Genomic DNA, 14,697 nt, shown 5'->3' on the forward strand with positions numbered 1-14,697 from the left:
CATGAATATTAATCCGGGGGGATACATGTATAATGAGGGTGGATGGATAATCAACGGTAATATCTTACCTCTTCTTCCACTGTCTAGGAAGTAGAAGATGGGTAACGACAATGGAGAAAGGAGGATAGATCGAATCATACAATAAATACTTGAAATCATTTTAGCCTTTTATTCCTAAATACCAGCAAACCTCTCTCACTGCTATGGAGGGTTCAGACATTCTCACTACTAAAATACCCATTGTATGTATTTCAAACGCCACATCAAAAAAATGGAGAAGTTTGAACACTGCATTCGACCTGGAAAAGGATTGACATGGCCACCATACGGCAATTTTACTAGATGTCGATCAAACTATGCCCAACCATTCATCTCCCCTTGAGTTTAGTATGGACGGTAGCAATCACCTCTAGGACGGGACGCACGGTAGCAGTGCGGCTGAGACCGACGCTTCGCAAACCGCGATGCCGATGACGACATCGATGAAGCAGGCTTCCCTCCTCCACGCTTACAATCAGCCTCATGAATCTCAAAGGGCCGTTTCCTGCCCCCACTAAGCGCGATCGCCTTCTCCTTCGCCATCTGGAACGCCGCCTCCAGCGTCGGGACCATGGCATGCTCCATCTTGCGGGCATGCAGGTAGTTGAGGGCGTTTTCAGCGGTGTCGCGGAGAAATTTCGCGGCGCGGGACTTCGCGACGACATCGCTATCTGGGATTAACTTGTACTCTCGCTGTGCATTGGAAAAAGTAGAGAGGATGCGGGAAAGGCTGTCGTTGATGGTTTTGAGCTCCTTTGCGTTGTTGCGTGGGCCGTTCTTGTCCTTGTGGGTTTGGCCAGGGGCGCTGCCGTTTATAGCGCCCTTTTTGAGAAGGGCTGGGATGGGGTCGGTGGCTTCCTGACCATTGGTGCGGGTTACTAAATGGAAAGCGCAGTTAGTATATAGAAGTAGTTCCTCTAGTTTCTTGTCTTTATTTTCTTCTCCTATATCCAAATTTGTAGCGAAATAACAAAGAATTCTAAACAAAGGGCGAAAACCATACCGTTCAACAATAGACTCCTGACAGCCACATGTTTGACAACCAGGGCCTCCAGGTCGGCAGCTTCAGCGCCTTCCATCCCCATAACCTGATCAAGGAACAACTGGATTGCACCCATGTAACACGTTTCAGCGCCCTTGTCAATCAACTCAAGCAGAGCCTTATCGTAAACAGTGATCTGGCCGTCCCCTAAGGCCTGCGAGCGGGACTTGACTAGTGAAATATGGTGTTCAAACACTTCATAGAGAAGACGGAAGAGATCGGAATTCTTGACGAATTCTGACAGCATTGGTTTCACAGAATTGGCATCGAGGTACTTCTCTGCAAGTGCAGAGGATTCATCGTCCAGGTTGGCATTGGCTTTGCGGACTGTTAAGTGGTTTCCATTGGCGAATTCAGGGCCGTGGTGCATCGCGTAGTTGGGAGACATGGCTTGGAGAAAGGTGTTGAGATCTTTGATAACTGAGTGTTTCTGATCTTATACACTCGATTGAGGATGATGTCTCATCCACTAGATGGGGGGTATGTGGCTTTAGTGGAGATGTCAAATCAAGCCTGAAGGTGGAAGATAACAGACGAATTTATGTGAGGAAGTTTTGGCGTGAAAGAGAGACATCGGTGTAGTAGCAGACAGACGCGTTTGGGTGAAAACAAAGAGGTGTCTGGTTGCTATGTCTATGTGTTGTGAGATATACAACCACTGGCCATGTAGCATTGAATATTAAAAACTTTCAAAATGTCCGGTATGTTTGTTGAGCAAAGAAGATACAGACCAGCAATTAGCATCCCATAACTTTTTATATCAGTTCTGTCAAAATGAAGTTAGGAGACAGCCACAATTGAAAAAAAAAGCTTCTCTAGGAAACTGCAGCTTCAGTATGGCAATATGGCCAGTGCTGCATCATCCTGCTGTCAGAGAGATAGGTCTCTCCAGCCACGCCTAGGTAAAGATAAAAAAGGGATAAATCCTCAGCTTGGAAAATGCATTAGCAAGTGTAAAACATGCTCAACAGTGTGGATTTATCATGTACATTTATTGAGGTAATGAATCCCCATCCTTCAGCAGGGAGGACTCATAGCCCATGTGCAAAAGTTCTCCGCCAGCAGAGGGGGAACAAAAATAGGTAGATAGGGATATACACGTATGGGAAACGGTTCTTTTTCAGATAGGCAGAATAACACTGCAGAAGGGAAGCTCAGTGGATTCATACATCGGACATGAAAGGAATAGGTGTTGAAAGGATAGTAAGACAAGGCGGGTGGCCAAGAATAGGGTATATATAGTGGCAAAGGGTAGCGAGGAGCACGATAAACGGGTGAGATATTTGATTATACAACCAAATCTCAGAGGATGGGATAATGACGAAAACCAAAAGCGAGAGCTACGCCGGTGCTGGATATTTTCTTATTTCAGATTTGTTATGAACTTCCCGAGTTGCCGTAAAGCCTGTTAATCTCATCCACAAGTGTGGGTGTTTCATCTCCATGCGGCTGACAATCCTTCCACGTATGGCCGTCACGAATGCACCATATCTTCTCATTGATCCCCAAAGTAGTATTGCGCTTGAAATTAGTCGTTAGTAGCGCAAGGCCGCTGACTCCATCTGGATCGTCGTCCTCGTCTACCTGGCGACTGACGTAGACATTGAGAGCGCCGAAATCAAGATCAAATTCCAAAGAGCAGTCCTCAATCAGCTCCCGCTCCGGTATCTTATTATATGAAGCCAATAAACAGTTGGCGAAACCAAGGGAGCGGACGATGGGCGTTTTATTCTGCGTTTGTGCACCGGGTGGGAATGGGAGGTTAGCGGCACAAAGCATGAACATGTTCCCTACACACTCGGGCGGGCCGTGCTTGCAAGATACATCTGAGGATTTATTCGATACACTAGAAAACGAGTCATAAAAACTTTTTTTTCAATCATCCGGCGAGCTGGCGGCCAAAACGGGCCAGTTCTGGAGCTGCTTTCGGCCCTCAACTCGCCAAAGTTTTTCTCCACGCACTTTCTCAGGTTATTAATAACTTACCGTCGACGTACCACACCTCGGGCCTTGCCGCACCACGGCATCAAAACAATTCCAACTTCTTGGCCTTCAACTTAGACAGATTATGTTGAAGTGAGGCCATCAAAGTGGTGCAAGCTTTGCTCACAGTCGGCTGAATTACTTCACAATCTTCAGCTCCTAGTGGTTGAGCTGTTGTCAGCTGTGATGCAGAAGCTCCCTGAGTTCCGTGGAGATTCCCCACAGGCGGTGCTGTTGTAGGCTGGAAAATCTTTCGGCTGTGGCTCATTCTAAGCCATGAGATGACGAGAGTTGGTCTTGCTTGCCTCAGACCTGACCCAAATCCAATTGAGCGTGTTTTCGTCGCAGTATTCTGTTCTCAAACTAGTGCCTAGCATTCTCCGGAATCAGACGTTCCAATAGCGTCACTTCGCATCTTTGGTGCATACTTAGTACATCGTACTAAGGCCGAATTGCACGGTGCATTTGTGCCACTACGTTCGCTCATACCAAGGCGTACTCAACATGCGAAACCCTGAAAGTCCCTTACGCAGTAAGAGAATCCCGATCTCTCCTGCCAATTATGGAATATCTAAGCGCCAACTCTGCAGAATATCCCTGTTGGGGGACGGCATTTAGCTACCAATTTATTTTCCTTCTCACCCAATCCTTCTGTCTGGGCTGGTCTATTTCTCAGCGTGGCTGGATCCGTTTGAGTTTAAAGCGTCGGCCAGTGATCGAATTTGAGCCTCCCCAGATGCAGGATGAGCGACTAGGTTATGGTTGTTGGTGCTTGATACGCTGATTAGTAGGGTCGCGCTCTCCACACCACGACCTCTCAGCCGGCAACAATAGAGGGAGAATCCAGCCTGCAGCTGGCGATACAATGGTGGCCTATCAATTCCGCCACTATGGCAAGCTCAAACATACCCTGACTCGATATACTAGGCATCCCCAAAACTCCAATTCGCTGATGAATGTAAGGGGATGTGGGCATTCCCGGGAGAGAGTTCAGGATTGAGTACTAGTATCCCCTTGTATATAAGGCGTATTCAGGTGACCAATGCTGCAGGTGTTGTTGGCTGATGATTTCATTTTCGCGTTATGTTGAAGTTGCTTGTATCTTTTTCAATGCTTAGCTTGCTTATTTTGAGATTGTTGTTGGGTTCTAACCCCAGTTACATACCTTCATTACCCCCTATGAAACAAAGTCCTGCGCCCGCTCTTCGGACCGTTCATTCTATCCATCTGCTTATTCAACTCCATTAAACCACTCATCTTCAAGAAGCTCTTTTGCTGTCGGCCTATCCCTGGGGTCCATCTTCATAATCCTCAAAATAAACTCCTTGTCCTCCAGTGAAATCTCTTTTTGACTAGCATACTGGAAAGGCTTCAATTGGTAAGATGGCACAGAAGCCATGATATATCTCAGAATTGCCAATGTTTCCCTATCAGCAAGGTCAGAGTATGAATAGGGGTATGGCCCAAAAAAATGTGGTAGTTTGCAAGGATATTGAGTTCATATTCATCATGACCCCGAGGAACTTTGGGTTTGAATATGAAGAAATTGTCACCCCAGATCATGGATATAACCTTTGTTGATAAACAGTTAACATTGGCCTTTGTTAGGAGAAAGACTTGAGCTAGGGATGTTTGATAAGTACCATTGTTCCAAAGGACTATATGTCAGTTGGTGGGCCCCATTGCAGTCCCAGTTGTGCCTCTGGGCTCCGCCAGATTGGAGTGCCAATCCCATCACATTCCTGGCAGTACTTAGAGGTAATGTGGACAGTACCCTCCAAGTCAGCAAGCTGAATGTCAGTAAAACGTAGCTCACTCTCACCCTGAGAAGAGGGGGCAAAGTTAACAAGGACATTGTCCATTTTGACATCTGTAGAGTCCATTCTGTCAGAACCTAGGAACACACAGATTCATCTGGGAAAATTCTAACCTGTGTGCACAAATCCATCTTCATGCAGTAGCTTCAATGATGTTAGAACCCTTTTTGATACATATTTGATCTCTTTTGTAGTTAGTTTCTCCTTGTTGGAACTGGCGAGGAGGTCATCTTCTAGATGCCTCAAGACAATAGCAGGCGGGTCGGTAGGCTCCACTATTTCATCAATCAACGGACGCAGGTACTGTGTTCGGGATTGGAACTTCTTGAGGACATCTCTCTCATTGGTGATGCGGAGATCATTGCGTGCGGATTTGATCACGACAGTCCGCCCAATTGTGCATTTAATAAAACAAGATATATGTAAACACCAGGAAAGCATGCCCAGATTATTACTCAATCTAAGTAGGGAAAGATAGAAATACCTTCCAAGCCAAACCGAATCTCCAAGCTGCCTGATATCGCCGATGAGGATCTGGCCCAGCTTTAGGAGTGGCGAAGCCGATGAACTTGATGAGCTAGCGACGGACTGACCCAACTTCCCAAGAGAGGAGTAGGTTGTCATTAGATTATTGCGGACTAGAGAAGAGGCGCGTTGCGCGATTAAGGGGCACGCTCTGGCTTCTCCTCATTGTAGCTTAGGCTAACGGAAAAATGATGACCCGGGCGCGTAGACCTCAGGCATCCTTTCTCAATTCCGCAGTGTTTATCCCTACTACTTAGTAACTAAACGCAATGGTCCCCCAAACCGTTACCCGCGAATTAACAGCATAGAGCATGTCCTCAACTGCTCTGACAAGCTTCCAGCGGTTTTTCTATACCCTGCTACACAGCTAGTGCGAAAACTATGCCTAAACAGCTCCAATCCTCGCTCCCCTGAGCCTTCGGCCCCAGCGGCATCCAACCCTCCCCCAGCCCTACGAACATGTCTCCTTCTCCTCCCGGGATACCGGCAGAGCTCCCTAAGTGGAACAACGGATACCAGGCGGCTTACCAGGAGCCGGGCCTGCAGCCGTTCGAACACTGAATGTTAGAGAGGAGAATGCTAGAAACTTTGTCCGACCTGTTTCATAAAAGTGGGCTGTGATGACCAGTTGCTCTGCTGTTGTGCAGACATCTCAAGATCCCAAGTCATGCACCTGAAACCTTGCCTCCATCTCCGGCTCTCTCCCTGCTGTTCTATTTTGCCGAGACTCTAGTGCCATTTACCCCAGTCGTGATTTGCAAACTTGATTCCACCACGTTTCAAAATTAGGGAGAGAGAGAAAGTAAGAAATGTGACCGGCTAGAAAATGTTGTGCATTGTTGCTTGCACCTGAATTTAAGGCATGGGAGATCGGAGCGGCCACTTCTAGCACCCTCTTTTCATGGTCCACTACTAAGCAATCCCAATGTCGATTGCAAAAAAGTAACTTTTCTGATTTCACCCCCTGAGGTGTTCAATCTTGACTCGAGTTGAGACAGTGAAGCTACACGATATAAAAATGTACACTCTTTATATACGGTCTTGCGAGATCACTACACTTCCATGCAACAGAACTGAACATACTTTACAACTATGAAATGACTGAATAAGTGATAAATCTGTTAATAAGAATTTCTTTAGACATGTGAAAACTGATGTGTACCTCTCAGCAGTAGTTTAACTGTCTTAGTTGTGTCTATATATCAGAGACATTCAAGTGGCTTCTGGATTTAATGATTGCTGATTTGGCAGGACTTTTACAGAGTCAATTCTGTTGGAGCTACTACACAAGCCCTAACCCACGTGACCCACACACATATATTTAGCTTCCACTAGCTACTAGTTAGATAACAACAACCAACCATGTTCAATCTCTCTCACAGGTTATGAAGCCCTTGCACTTCTATAAAGCATTATAACCATGCAATAATCATACAATAAGCTTTTCAAATAGCTGCTTTTTTCATTCAAATATCTCATATCAAATACCTGTCAATACAAGATCAATCAACTGTGAAGAGATTTCAGAGAATCAAACTACTGTATCTGAATTCTTTTCAATCTCAATAACTGTGAGAAAATCATCACATAATAACAATAATCAAGATAATGATAATATAGCTGATGAAGCTGCTGTCTTGAGATGATGTATTACTCAGATGAATGAAGAACTACACTAGATAAGAGCTTCTAGTAATTCTACTGCTACAGCTACTGTTAATAATGATAATAATCTAAGCTCTGATCTTACTGCTTATCTTCAGAATCATGAGAATATTTCTACACTAAGCAGAGTTCTTCAAGAATTCTGTGAATATGTTAAATATCTTTAAAAATCAGGTCTTCTTAAATCAACATCTGATTATCTCATTTGAAAGAAAGAGATTCTGCTTATTATTAAATAATTTCATACAGAAGATATTCTCACTAGCAAGTTCTTAAAGAATGTCTCTAAGAATATGAAATGATTCTGAAAGAAACACAACTTCTAACTATACAATTTTGTATAGTCTTCTATTTCTATTAAAGTCAAATCTCTTTTTACTATATCTCAAGATTTTCTAAGTTCTGCTGCTCTATGAAATGTCATAGCAGCATTCTTTTCAGAATGAGTGAAAATCTGCAGAGTCTGCCTGTTCAAGAAATTCAATGATATCAGTGTAACTGCTATCTATAATAACTTCAACTGCTTATTCATAGAACATCTGCTTACAATCTGTGTTAAGTATATCTATCTTGAATATATTAATATTCTCAACTTCATATTCTTTAACAAGCTTCTCAACAGTCTCATCAAGAAGTGATCAATCTTTATCAGAGATTGCATGAACTATGTAATAAAGAATGATAATATCACATCACTAGAAGATGATTTTCTTAATCTCTGCAGGGATATACTACTCTGCCTGTCATTGAATGACAAAAATGTCAGAAATGATACAAAGAATAACAAAGATGTCATCAAGAATGTGAAGAATAATAAGAATATCAAGAAGAAATGCACTGTCTGTAAGATGAAAGATCATGATAAATCAAGCTGCTGGTTTGAATACTCAGAGAAACAATCTGTGAATTGAAAGAATAGAAAGAAGATTAATGATGATGATACTGCTACATCTGTATACTACAATACTGAGTAAGTCTTCTAATGATGCTCATGATGACCGCCAATATCGACGCCAAAACGATGGAAATACTGATAACGATGCCAGGCCCCAGTGCCTATATGATGCCAGGCCCCAGTGCCTATATGATGACCTGCCACAGTGCCTATATGATGCCAGGCCCCAGTGCCTACGATGCCAGGCCCCAGTGCCTATATGATGCCAGGCCCCAGTGCCTACGATGCCAGGCCCCAGTGCCTATATGATGCCAGGCCCCAGTGCCTACGATGCCAGGCCCCAGTGCCTATATGATGCCGGGCCACCGATTGCCCATATGATGACCTATGCCGATTGCCCATATGATGACCTATGCCGATGACCTATGCCGATGACCTATGCCTATGCCTATGACGATGAAAACCACAAAAATAATAAGAATGAGATCCCGCGGTGTTAGAACAACTGGGGGTAATACCAATACTGAAAGAATGGATTTGAGCATTCTTCTTGCATGTTTTTTATGTTTTTCATGTATGGAGCTAGTCCTTATGAGGAAACTAGACTCTACTTTTTGTAATTAATTTTTATTGCAGATTTGAATGATTTGAGTGCTTTTGACTGTGTGAATTAACTGGCCTGTGTAGCATGGGGGGGTGTTGGAGCTACTACACAAGCTCTAACCCACGTGACCCACACACATATATTTAGCTTTCACTAGCTACTAGTTAGATAACAACAACCAACCATGTTCAACCTCTCTCACAAATTCAACTTCTGAATTTGTTACTGATCAAGCAAAGATGAACAGACATTCTTCTCGCAAATGAGATATGCTGCAAGTATTGGATGATCTGTTCTCCCATGGACAGGTATACGGTCTTGCGAGATCACTACACTTTCATGCAACAGAACTGAATGTACTCTACAACTATGAAATGACTGAATAAGTGACAAATCTGTTGACAAGAATTTCTTTAGACATGTGAAAACTGATATATACCTCTCAGCAGTAGTTTAACTGTCTTAGTTGTGTCTATACATCAGAGACATTCAAGTGACTTCTGAATTTGATGATTGCTGATTTGGTGGGACTTTTACAGAGTCAATTCAACTTCTGAATTTGTTACTGATCAAGCAAAGATGAACAGACATCCTTCTCACAAATGAGATATGCTGCAAGTATTGGATGATCTGTTCTCCCATGGACAGGTTTGTTTACTCCAGCCTCCCTGTTTCCCAACCAGTTTATGATTGCGTGTGAGAATAGACCGGAGAAAAATATCATCCGACCCCCTAACTATATGCAGCTGGGGCTGACTAAGGGCCTGTTCGGTGATTTTTTCCGTACAGCGCCAGGGCCGTACAGAAAGTGGATATTTAACTTCTGATGGTGTTAACCTTCATTATTGCCACCTTTCCTTATATGAATAGTAGTCTGCTGTTTTGGCATTACAGAGTACTTCCTTATGAATGGTTTTTTTATGATGATGACTATCATACTATTTCAGCAGATATATAGCAGTATGAAAATCCTGTTATATCTTTACACACCAAATATCAGTGAAAAATGAATCTTAATGAGTCTCAAATTGATCACTTCTGCAGTGACAAGCCTTATTAACTGCTGCCTATGACATAGATACTGTCATATTGCCTCCCAGGTTGCATTATCACAGTTGCTCACCATGGTTGTTGATTTTTGATGATATTTGCAGGTCTCTGGATGCTGTACTCCGTATTGTTAGACCTCGTCTAATTTCCTTTTGTGGTAAGTTATAGCGTGCCCGTTTGGGCAAGGCGCTTCTTGCAAGCTCTCATGAGGTATAAAGTCTCTCTGTCCCGCTGCTTGATCATTTGGAATTTTCTGTTTCCCATTCTTCCTCCCTTCCAGTTGCAACTATCCTTCGTCTGCTCCCTGTTGACCCCTCACCGCCATCCTTTAAGATTTCTTTTTCTCTCCTCCCACTTCATCCCTGCCTTTGCTTCTGATTCGTCTTGTCCACCCGCTGTTACAATCAAATTAACTCATGTATAGGGGCAGGCGCTGCCTTCAAGCCAATCAGACAACCAGATTGCCATGAGAGTGCGGTCCGGTGACTGTGTCTCCTACTCCGGCCTGGTATGGTATGGCGACTATTTTTCTGCGCCGCAATATTCTATGTGGATATGACCCCCCAATATTTTTAAAGGGGGGGAGGACCTGGTGACATAAACACTTTCATTCGCAACGTGACTATTGGTTTTCCATCCCCTCGAGACAATGAGGCGAGTCGGGACGCCCGGAAGAGCGGAGCCCCTTCCAATGCTGTGTCTGCTCAGCCTGGTTGTTGCAGCTTCCGTTGGCGGATTCACAATGAAAACGGGGTTCTCCCCCCCGGTAGCTGATAGACCCTGCTTCCTGGGCGTCCCCCGAGGCGCACTCTACTGATCGGGGCTTCAAAATAGCAAGATGGAGACTTTGTCAATCTGTGATGGCATGTTCATCCTGTCAGCGGATAACGAATCGTGCTGTCTCTTGAGCCGCCCAGAGCCCAAACACAGTACTCCTGAGACATTTCATCATGCCACCACAGGTTGGTTGGTATTTGACATGAATGTCGTGGAGAGTCATGCGCCCGCGCCGCATGCAGCTTGCATTTAATTTTGGAACCCAGAAGAATTTTGAAGATGCTTGAGATTGCGGTGGTCTATGCTGATAATTACTTTCCTGTGTATTGTGTGTTCCAAGGGCATTTTCATGGCCCGGCATCTCCCTGCGCCGCAGCATTTTATGCTACATTGCCAAATGGGCGGGGGAAGCAGGTGAGAGCAACCGCTCATATTCAGCAAAGTCCAGCCAGCCCTTCTTTTGGCATGGATATTACATGCGCTACGTTCAAAGAATGATTATGAAAGAAGGGTCACTCATCCCAATTTTGATAGAAATTTCCAGCCTTCATCTTCCTCTTCTTTCAGAATATGCAATGTTCTCTCCCAGTCAACACCAACACCGTCCACCTACACAGAGCTACCAAGAACTACTATTACAATGAGCAACCAAGATAGTTCTGATGACCTGCTTTTCCGCCATTGCAGCCCCGAGTTCTCCGACGACGAGACTGATTCAGATACAAATGATAGCAACTCTGAATCTTTTACTGGCGGAGTCTTTAGAGCAGGCGCCGGTCCTGGTAAGCATGCCATCACCTTCCTATTTTCATTAGCAGGTTCTTACAAAGAGCAGACTTCTCAATTGTTATCAACAGTGATGAGCACAACAATGATTCTATCACTGGCTACAAGAAAACTCGCACACTGTATCTATCCGCAATGCTCTCCCTATCCGCATTGCCTGATTGCGCAGTGACACACTCTCCCAAGCGTGCACTTGCATCCTCTCACTTGCATCCTGAGTCACCATGCAAGCGTGTGGCATATTCCGGGAGTTCCAACATGTTTCTTGGCCGGGGAAGCCTAGGAAGGCAAGAAAATGACTGTTTATCTGTTGTGATGGGCTGCGCGAAACACTCCTCAGAGCAGGAGCTCAATATTTGGCAAGAACACTGTTCAAACCCGGAATGTACTCAGCGCGATGAACCTGTCTGGTGTTATGAACAGCTTGCTGGATACAGGGTTGAGAATGGGAGGGAATATGTTCTGGTCAAATGGCATGCTTTCTGGGAGTTGGCGGAGAGTTTTCCATCCGCTGAGGTAGAGACCATCAGACACCGGCGTGGACCTCGAAAGCGAGGAAGGCCCAAGAAGCCTTCCTGATGTAGTAGTCCATAGTGAATTAAAGAAGGTGTACCTTTTTTCTAAATAAACTAATCCTGTACTTTGTTTGAGCTCAAAACAACATCTGGATCTCTCACACCGTGATTCCAAAGTAGTTTTTTCACACAAGATTGTAGTTTTCTCCACGCCCAGTCCAGTGGGCCCAGCCAAGTGACCCAGTTCCCTCCACATCTCGCAAATTCACGTCAGCGCCTCTCTTGATCAGCAATTGAATCACTGTAAGAGACCCGCCCTCCGCCACCCAGCTCAATGCTGATCTTCCATTCCAGTCCATCCGGTCCAGCTCGGCGCCCCGGTCAAGGAGCAATTCCACAACATCAAGTCGACCCCACTCGGCGGCCCAGGATAGAGGGGTTCTCCCTGTGATATCCATCTCTTCAAGCTTATTCTCCTTCTTGTTGATCAACTGTATTATATGACTGATGGGTAGCTTAACAGCAGCTGAAGAGAGTTGCCCGCATTCGTAAATCGCTGTTTCGTAAACACTTAATGTTTGTGAGCTTTCATCTGAGACTGTAGAAAGAGCTCACTAACCGCTTTTTTCGAATCCGGTAGGCCATGATTGATGGGAAATATGTCCAGGGTGATTCCTGAGATTTTGCAGTGTGAGTACAATGAGATAGCTGTCAGTTTGAAATACTCATTTCTTAATAACTTTGAAATTGAGGGCATCCCATCGCTACCCTTGGGCCTTTAAGTGTTGTTTGTCCCATCGCGTGGGTCGTTCCATCAAGGATACCCAGAACAATGACATCAGTTTCAAAATTCTGATGTCATGCCTAGCCAAATTTATCAGGCTCCGTTTGGCTGTGGGAGCATCTATTGGTACCATAATGCCAGTCAGCGTATCCTTTATATTTAGTGATTGGTCAAATGTTGAAGCCCGAGCAAATGGTGTTAAAGCTGCCAAGGACCCCGTAGAGAAAACAAGTCTGAAACTATTCTTAAATCACCTAATTGCTACTTGATCACACGTTTATACGGAGATATTTCCTGATGAAGAAATACGCTCATTTCATTACCAACCGCACTTCCTACTTCTAATTCATTAATTCTTAGCTTGACACTTGGACGCATAAAAACCCAGATAGGCTGTAGTTTCCTCAAGTATCAAATATAGCCAGAGCTATTGTTGCTTGCCAAACCATTACTTCCACAAGAAGTACTCAAGTGCAAAGTCCTGTGAGGAAATGATCAGTAATGGCGGGCGAAGAAAACTGTCGCAGGAATGCATACCATAGGTCACAGCCAGGTTCTTTCCAAGGGGAGGATATGATGGTTGCAAGTTAATATCACAACCTGCCAAGATGTGAAGCCAGAAGAGCGCAAGGTTGACAGTTAGGTGATTTGGTCTGCTTTCACCCCACGGGATCACAGCTATTTGGACATTGCCTTCATTCACATCCAGGTTTCCACCATCAGTATAGGCAGAAGGGGGGGATCTTATAATGCTTGGTGATGACAGCAGCAAATTGGGAGAATCAAGTGACATATTTGACAATGCAGAGCGGGTAGAAACAACACTGTCTTGTCTAACTCTGGTTCTACGCTCTGGGGTAAGATATTGTTCGTCCCTCCGCTGAGACTGCGCATGTGGAATCACCACCCGGAACGGCGGACTTGAATCTGTTCTAGGTGAAGGTGTTGTGGGGTCTTGTGGAAGCCGATCCAGTCGTCTGCTTGGAGTGGCAGAAGGCTGACTGATACGCGCTGTGCGGCCAGCAGCCAGTGGAACCCCTTCATATTCCGATACTGTTCTTCTGATGCACACTAATTCTTTGTCTGATATGACATATGCGTATCTTGTGTTGAACAGTTTCGCGTAATGAACCACTTGACGGAGTGGTTTATGAAACTCGTCTCTTTTTGAGTGGAGCGGGTCGTGTTGCTGATCCGTGTTCCACTTCCCAGACACTTTGGTATCACCCGGAACCCGATTGCTGGGGGGAAAAGGCATGTTAGAATAAATTCCAGCCCAGTCCGGCAGAACAGTCTCGCCACAAAGGCCGGTGTGATTGCCCAAAGTCCACGATATCGCCGGCATGGTAGCTGATGCCTTGGATGCTAGCTCCAGAGCGCAGTCAACAATAGTATGATTCCATTTCAAGAGGACGGCAGTAACAGTTGGTTCATTGATGATACAACAAGCAGAGCGTTGAACTGGTGCCGGAGGATCAAATTCATGTTGCTGGTATGGCCGAGCGAGGACATCACCGAGCATAGCAATTAAGTTGTCATAAATAAAATCTGTCCATTCCTCAATGCCCTCCAAATCTTCCCAGTCTCTATTAAACGAATTAGATCCTGTTTTGACATTGGTTCTATCCAAACTGGGGTCAGCGACAGAAAGATATTCAAGCAGGGTAGACATGGCCGCAAATTGGAGAGAGTAATTCTCTTTCAAATAGGATCGTTGGAGCTTTGGGATGACCCCAGTGCCCCGCCTTTTGATGGCAGCCGAACATTATATAACATTTCCCAATGAAGCTAACATACTTCACCAGCTGCTCGGCCACTTGTACCACACTAATTTAGTATGGGATATTCTCTTCTTGTGTTTTTTGTTTTTTTGAGTTTGTCCTGTTTGTCTTATAGGTAGGTCTCTGTTGGCCGTTACGGCCGTTGCGGTTAGCGATCCCACTAGATCACGTGACCCACCACTATATTATGTTCTTGTAGATAGATCTATCAATACAACTCTTAACTATTCTACAGATTATAGCCTGAATGATATGTTTTTCTTTTTAAAACATTATATCAACATTTTTAACAAGAATAATTTATCTTTTTTGAAAAGACTCTTACTTTTTATTAGAGATATTTCATTTTCTCTAAATTTATTAATTAGTAAATTTATATACTTTTGAAAAAGTATATTCTTTATTGTAGAGAATATTTTTTTTTTTACATATTT

General features: G+C 44.3%; 8 protein-coding genes across 8 annotated transcripts; 2 read left to right on the forward strand and 6 right to left on the reverse strand.

Annotated features, from left to right (window-relative positions):
- Nucleotides 1–384: 384 nt before the first annotated feature.
- Nucleotides 385–1,469, reverse strand: BDBG_00876 (uncharacterized protein; the record flags this gene model as incomplete). The annotated part of the gene is made up of 2 exons (XM_002629584.1): nucleotides 385–917; nucleotides 1,043–1,469. 2 exons carry the CDS (start codon nucleotides 1,467–1,469, stop codon nucleotides 385–387), a joined length of 960 nt encoding a protein of 319 aa, XP_002629630.1.
- A 989-nt stretch (nucleotides 1,470–2,458) lies between these two features.
- Nucleotides 2,459–2,866, reverse strand: BDBG_00877 (uncharacterized protein; the record flags this gene model as incomplete). The annotated part of the gene is made up of 1 exon (XM_031720091.1): nucleotides 2,459–2,866. The coding sequence occupies one exon, from the start codon at nucleotides 2,864–2,866 to the stop codon at nucleotides 2,459–2,461; it is 408 nt and encodes a 135-aa protein (XP_031576090.1).
- Nucleotides 2,867–4,295: 1,429 nt separating this feature from the next.
- Nucleotides 4,296–4,463, reverse strand: BDBG_00878 (uncharacterized protein; the record flags this gene model as incomplete). Its single annotated transcript, XM_031720092.1, has 1 exon — nucleotides 4,296–4,463. The coding sequence occupies one exon, from the start codon at nucleotides 4,461–4,463 to the stop codon at nucleotides 4,296–4,298; it is 168 nt and encodes a 55-aa protein (XP_031576091.1).
- Nucleotides 4,464–4,722: 259 nt separating this feature from the next.
- Nucleotides 4,723–5,505, reverse strand: BDBG_00879 (serine/threonine protein kinase; the record flags this gene model as incomplete). Its single annotated transcript, XM_002629587.1, has 2 exons — nucleotides 4,723–4,934; nucleotides 4,995–5,505. 2 exons carry the CDS (start codon nucleotides 5,503–5,505, stop codon nucleotides 4,723–4,725), a joined length of 723 nt encoding a protein of 240 aa, XP_002629633.1.
- A 2,560-nt stretch (nucleotides 5,506–8,065) lies between these two features.
- On the forward strand, nucleotides 8,066–8,275 carry BDBG_16212 (uncharacterized protein; the record flags this gene model as incomplete). Its single annotated transcript, XM_031724208.1, has 1 exon — nucleotides 8,066–8,275. The coding sequence occupies one exon, from the start codon at nucleotides 8,066–8,068 to the stop codon at nucleotides 8,273–8,275; it is 210 nt and encodes a 69-aa protein (XP_031576092.1).
- A 2,762-nt stretch (nucleotides 8,276–11,037) lies between these two features.
- BDBG_00880 (uncharacterized protein) lies at nucleotides 11,038–11,762 on the forward strand (the record flags this gene model as incomplete). Its single annotated transcript, XM_031720093.1, has 2 exons — nucleotides 11,038–11,179; nucleotides 11,233–11,762. 2 exons carry the CDS (start codon nucleotides 11,038–11,040, stop codon nucleotides 11,760–11,762), a joined length of 672 nt encoding a protein of 223 aa, XP_031576093.1.
- A 121-nt stretch (nucleotides 11,763–11,883) lies between these two features.
- On the reverse strand, nucleotides 11,884–12,343 carry BDBG_00881 (uncharacterized protein; the record flags this gene model as incomplete). The annotated part of the gene is made up of 2 exons (XM_031720094.1): nucleotides 11,884–12,283; nucleotides 12,318–12,343. The coding sequence occupies 2 exons, from the start codon at nucleotides 12,341–12,343 to the stop codon at nucleotides 11,884–11,886; spliced, it is 426 nt and encodes a 141-aa protein (XP_031576094.1).
- A 587-nt stretch (nucleotides 12,344–12,930) lies between these two features.
- Nucleotides 12,931–14,154, reverse strand: BDBG_00882 (uncharacterized protein; the record flags this gene model as incomplete). Its single annotated transcript, XM_031720095.1, has 1 exon — nucleotides 12,931–14,154. One exon carries the CDS (start codon nucleotides 14,152–14,154, stop codon nucleotides 12,931–12,933), a length of 1,224 nt encoding a protein of 407 aa, XP_031576095.1.
- Nucleotides 14,155–14,697: the final 543 nt, after the last annotated feature.

Source organism: Blastomyces gilchristii (genome assembly GCF_000003855.2).
Source record: "Blastomyces gilchristii SLH14081 genomic scaffold supercont1.1, whole genome shotgun sequence".
NCBI classification, from domain to species: domain Eukaryota; kingdom Fungi; phylum Ascomycota; class Eurotiomycetes; order Onygenales; family Ajellomycetaceae; genus Blastomyces; species Blastomyces gilchristii.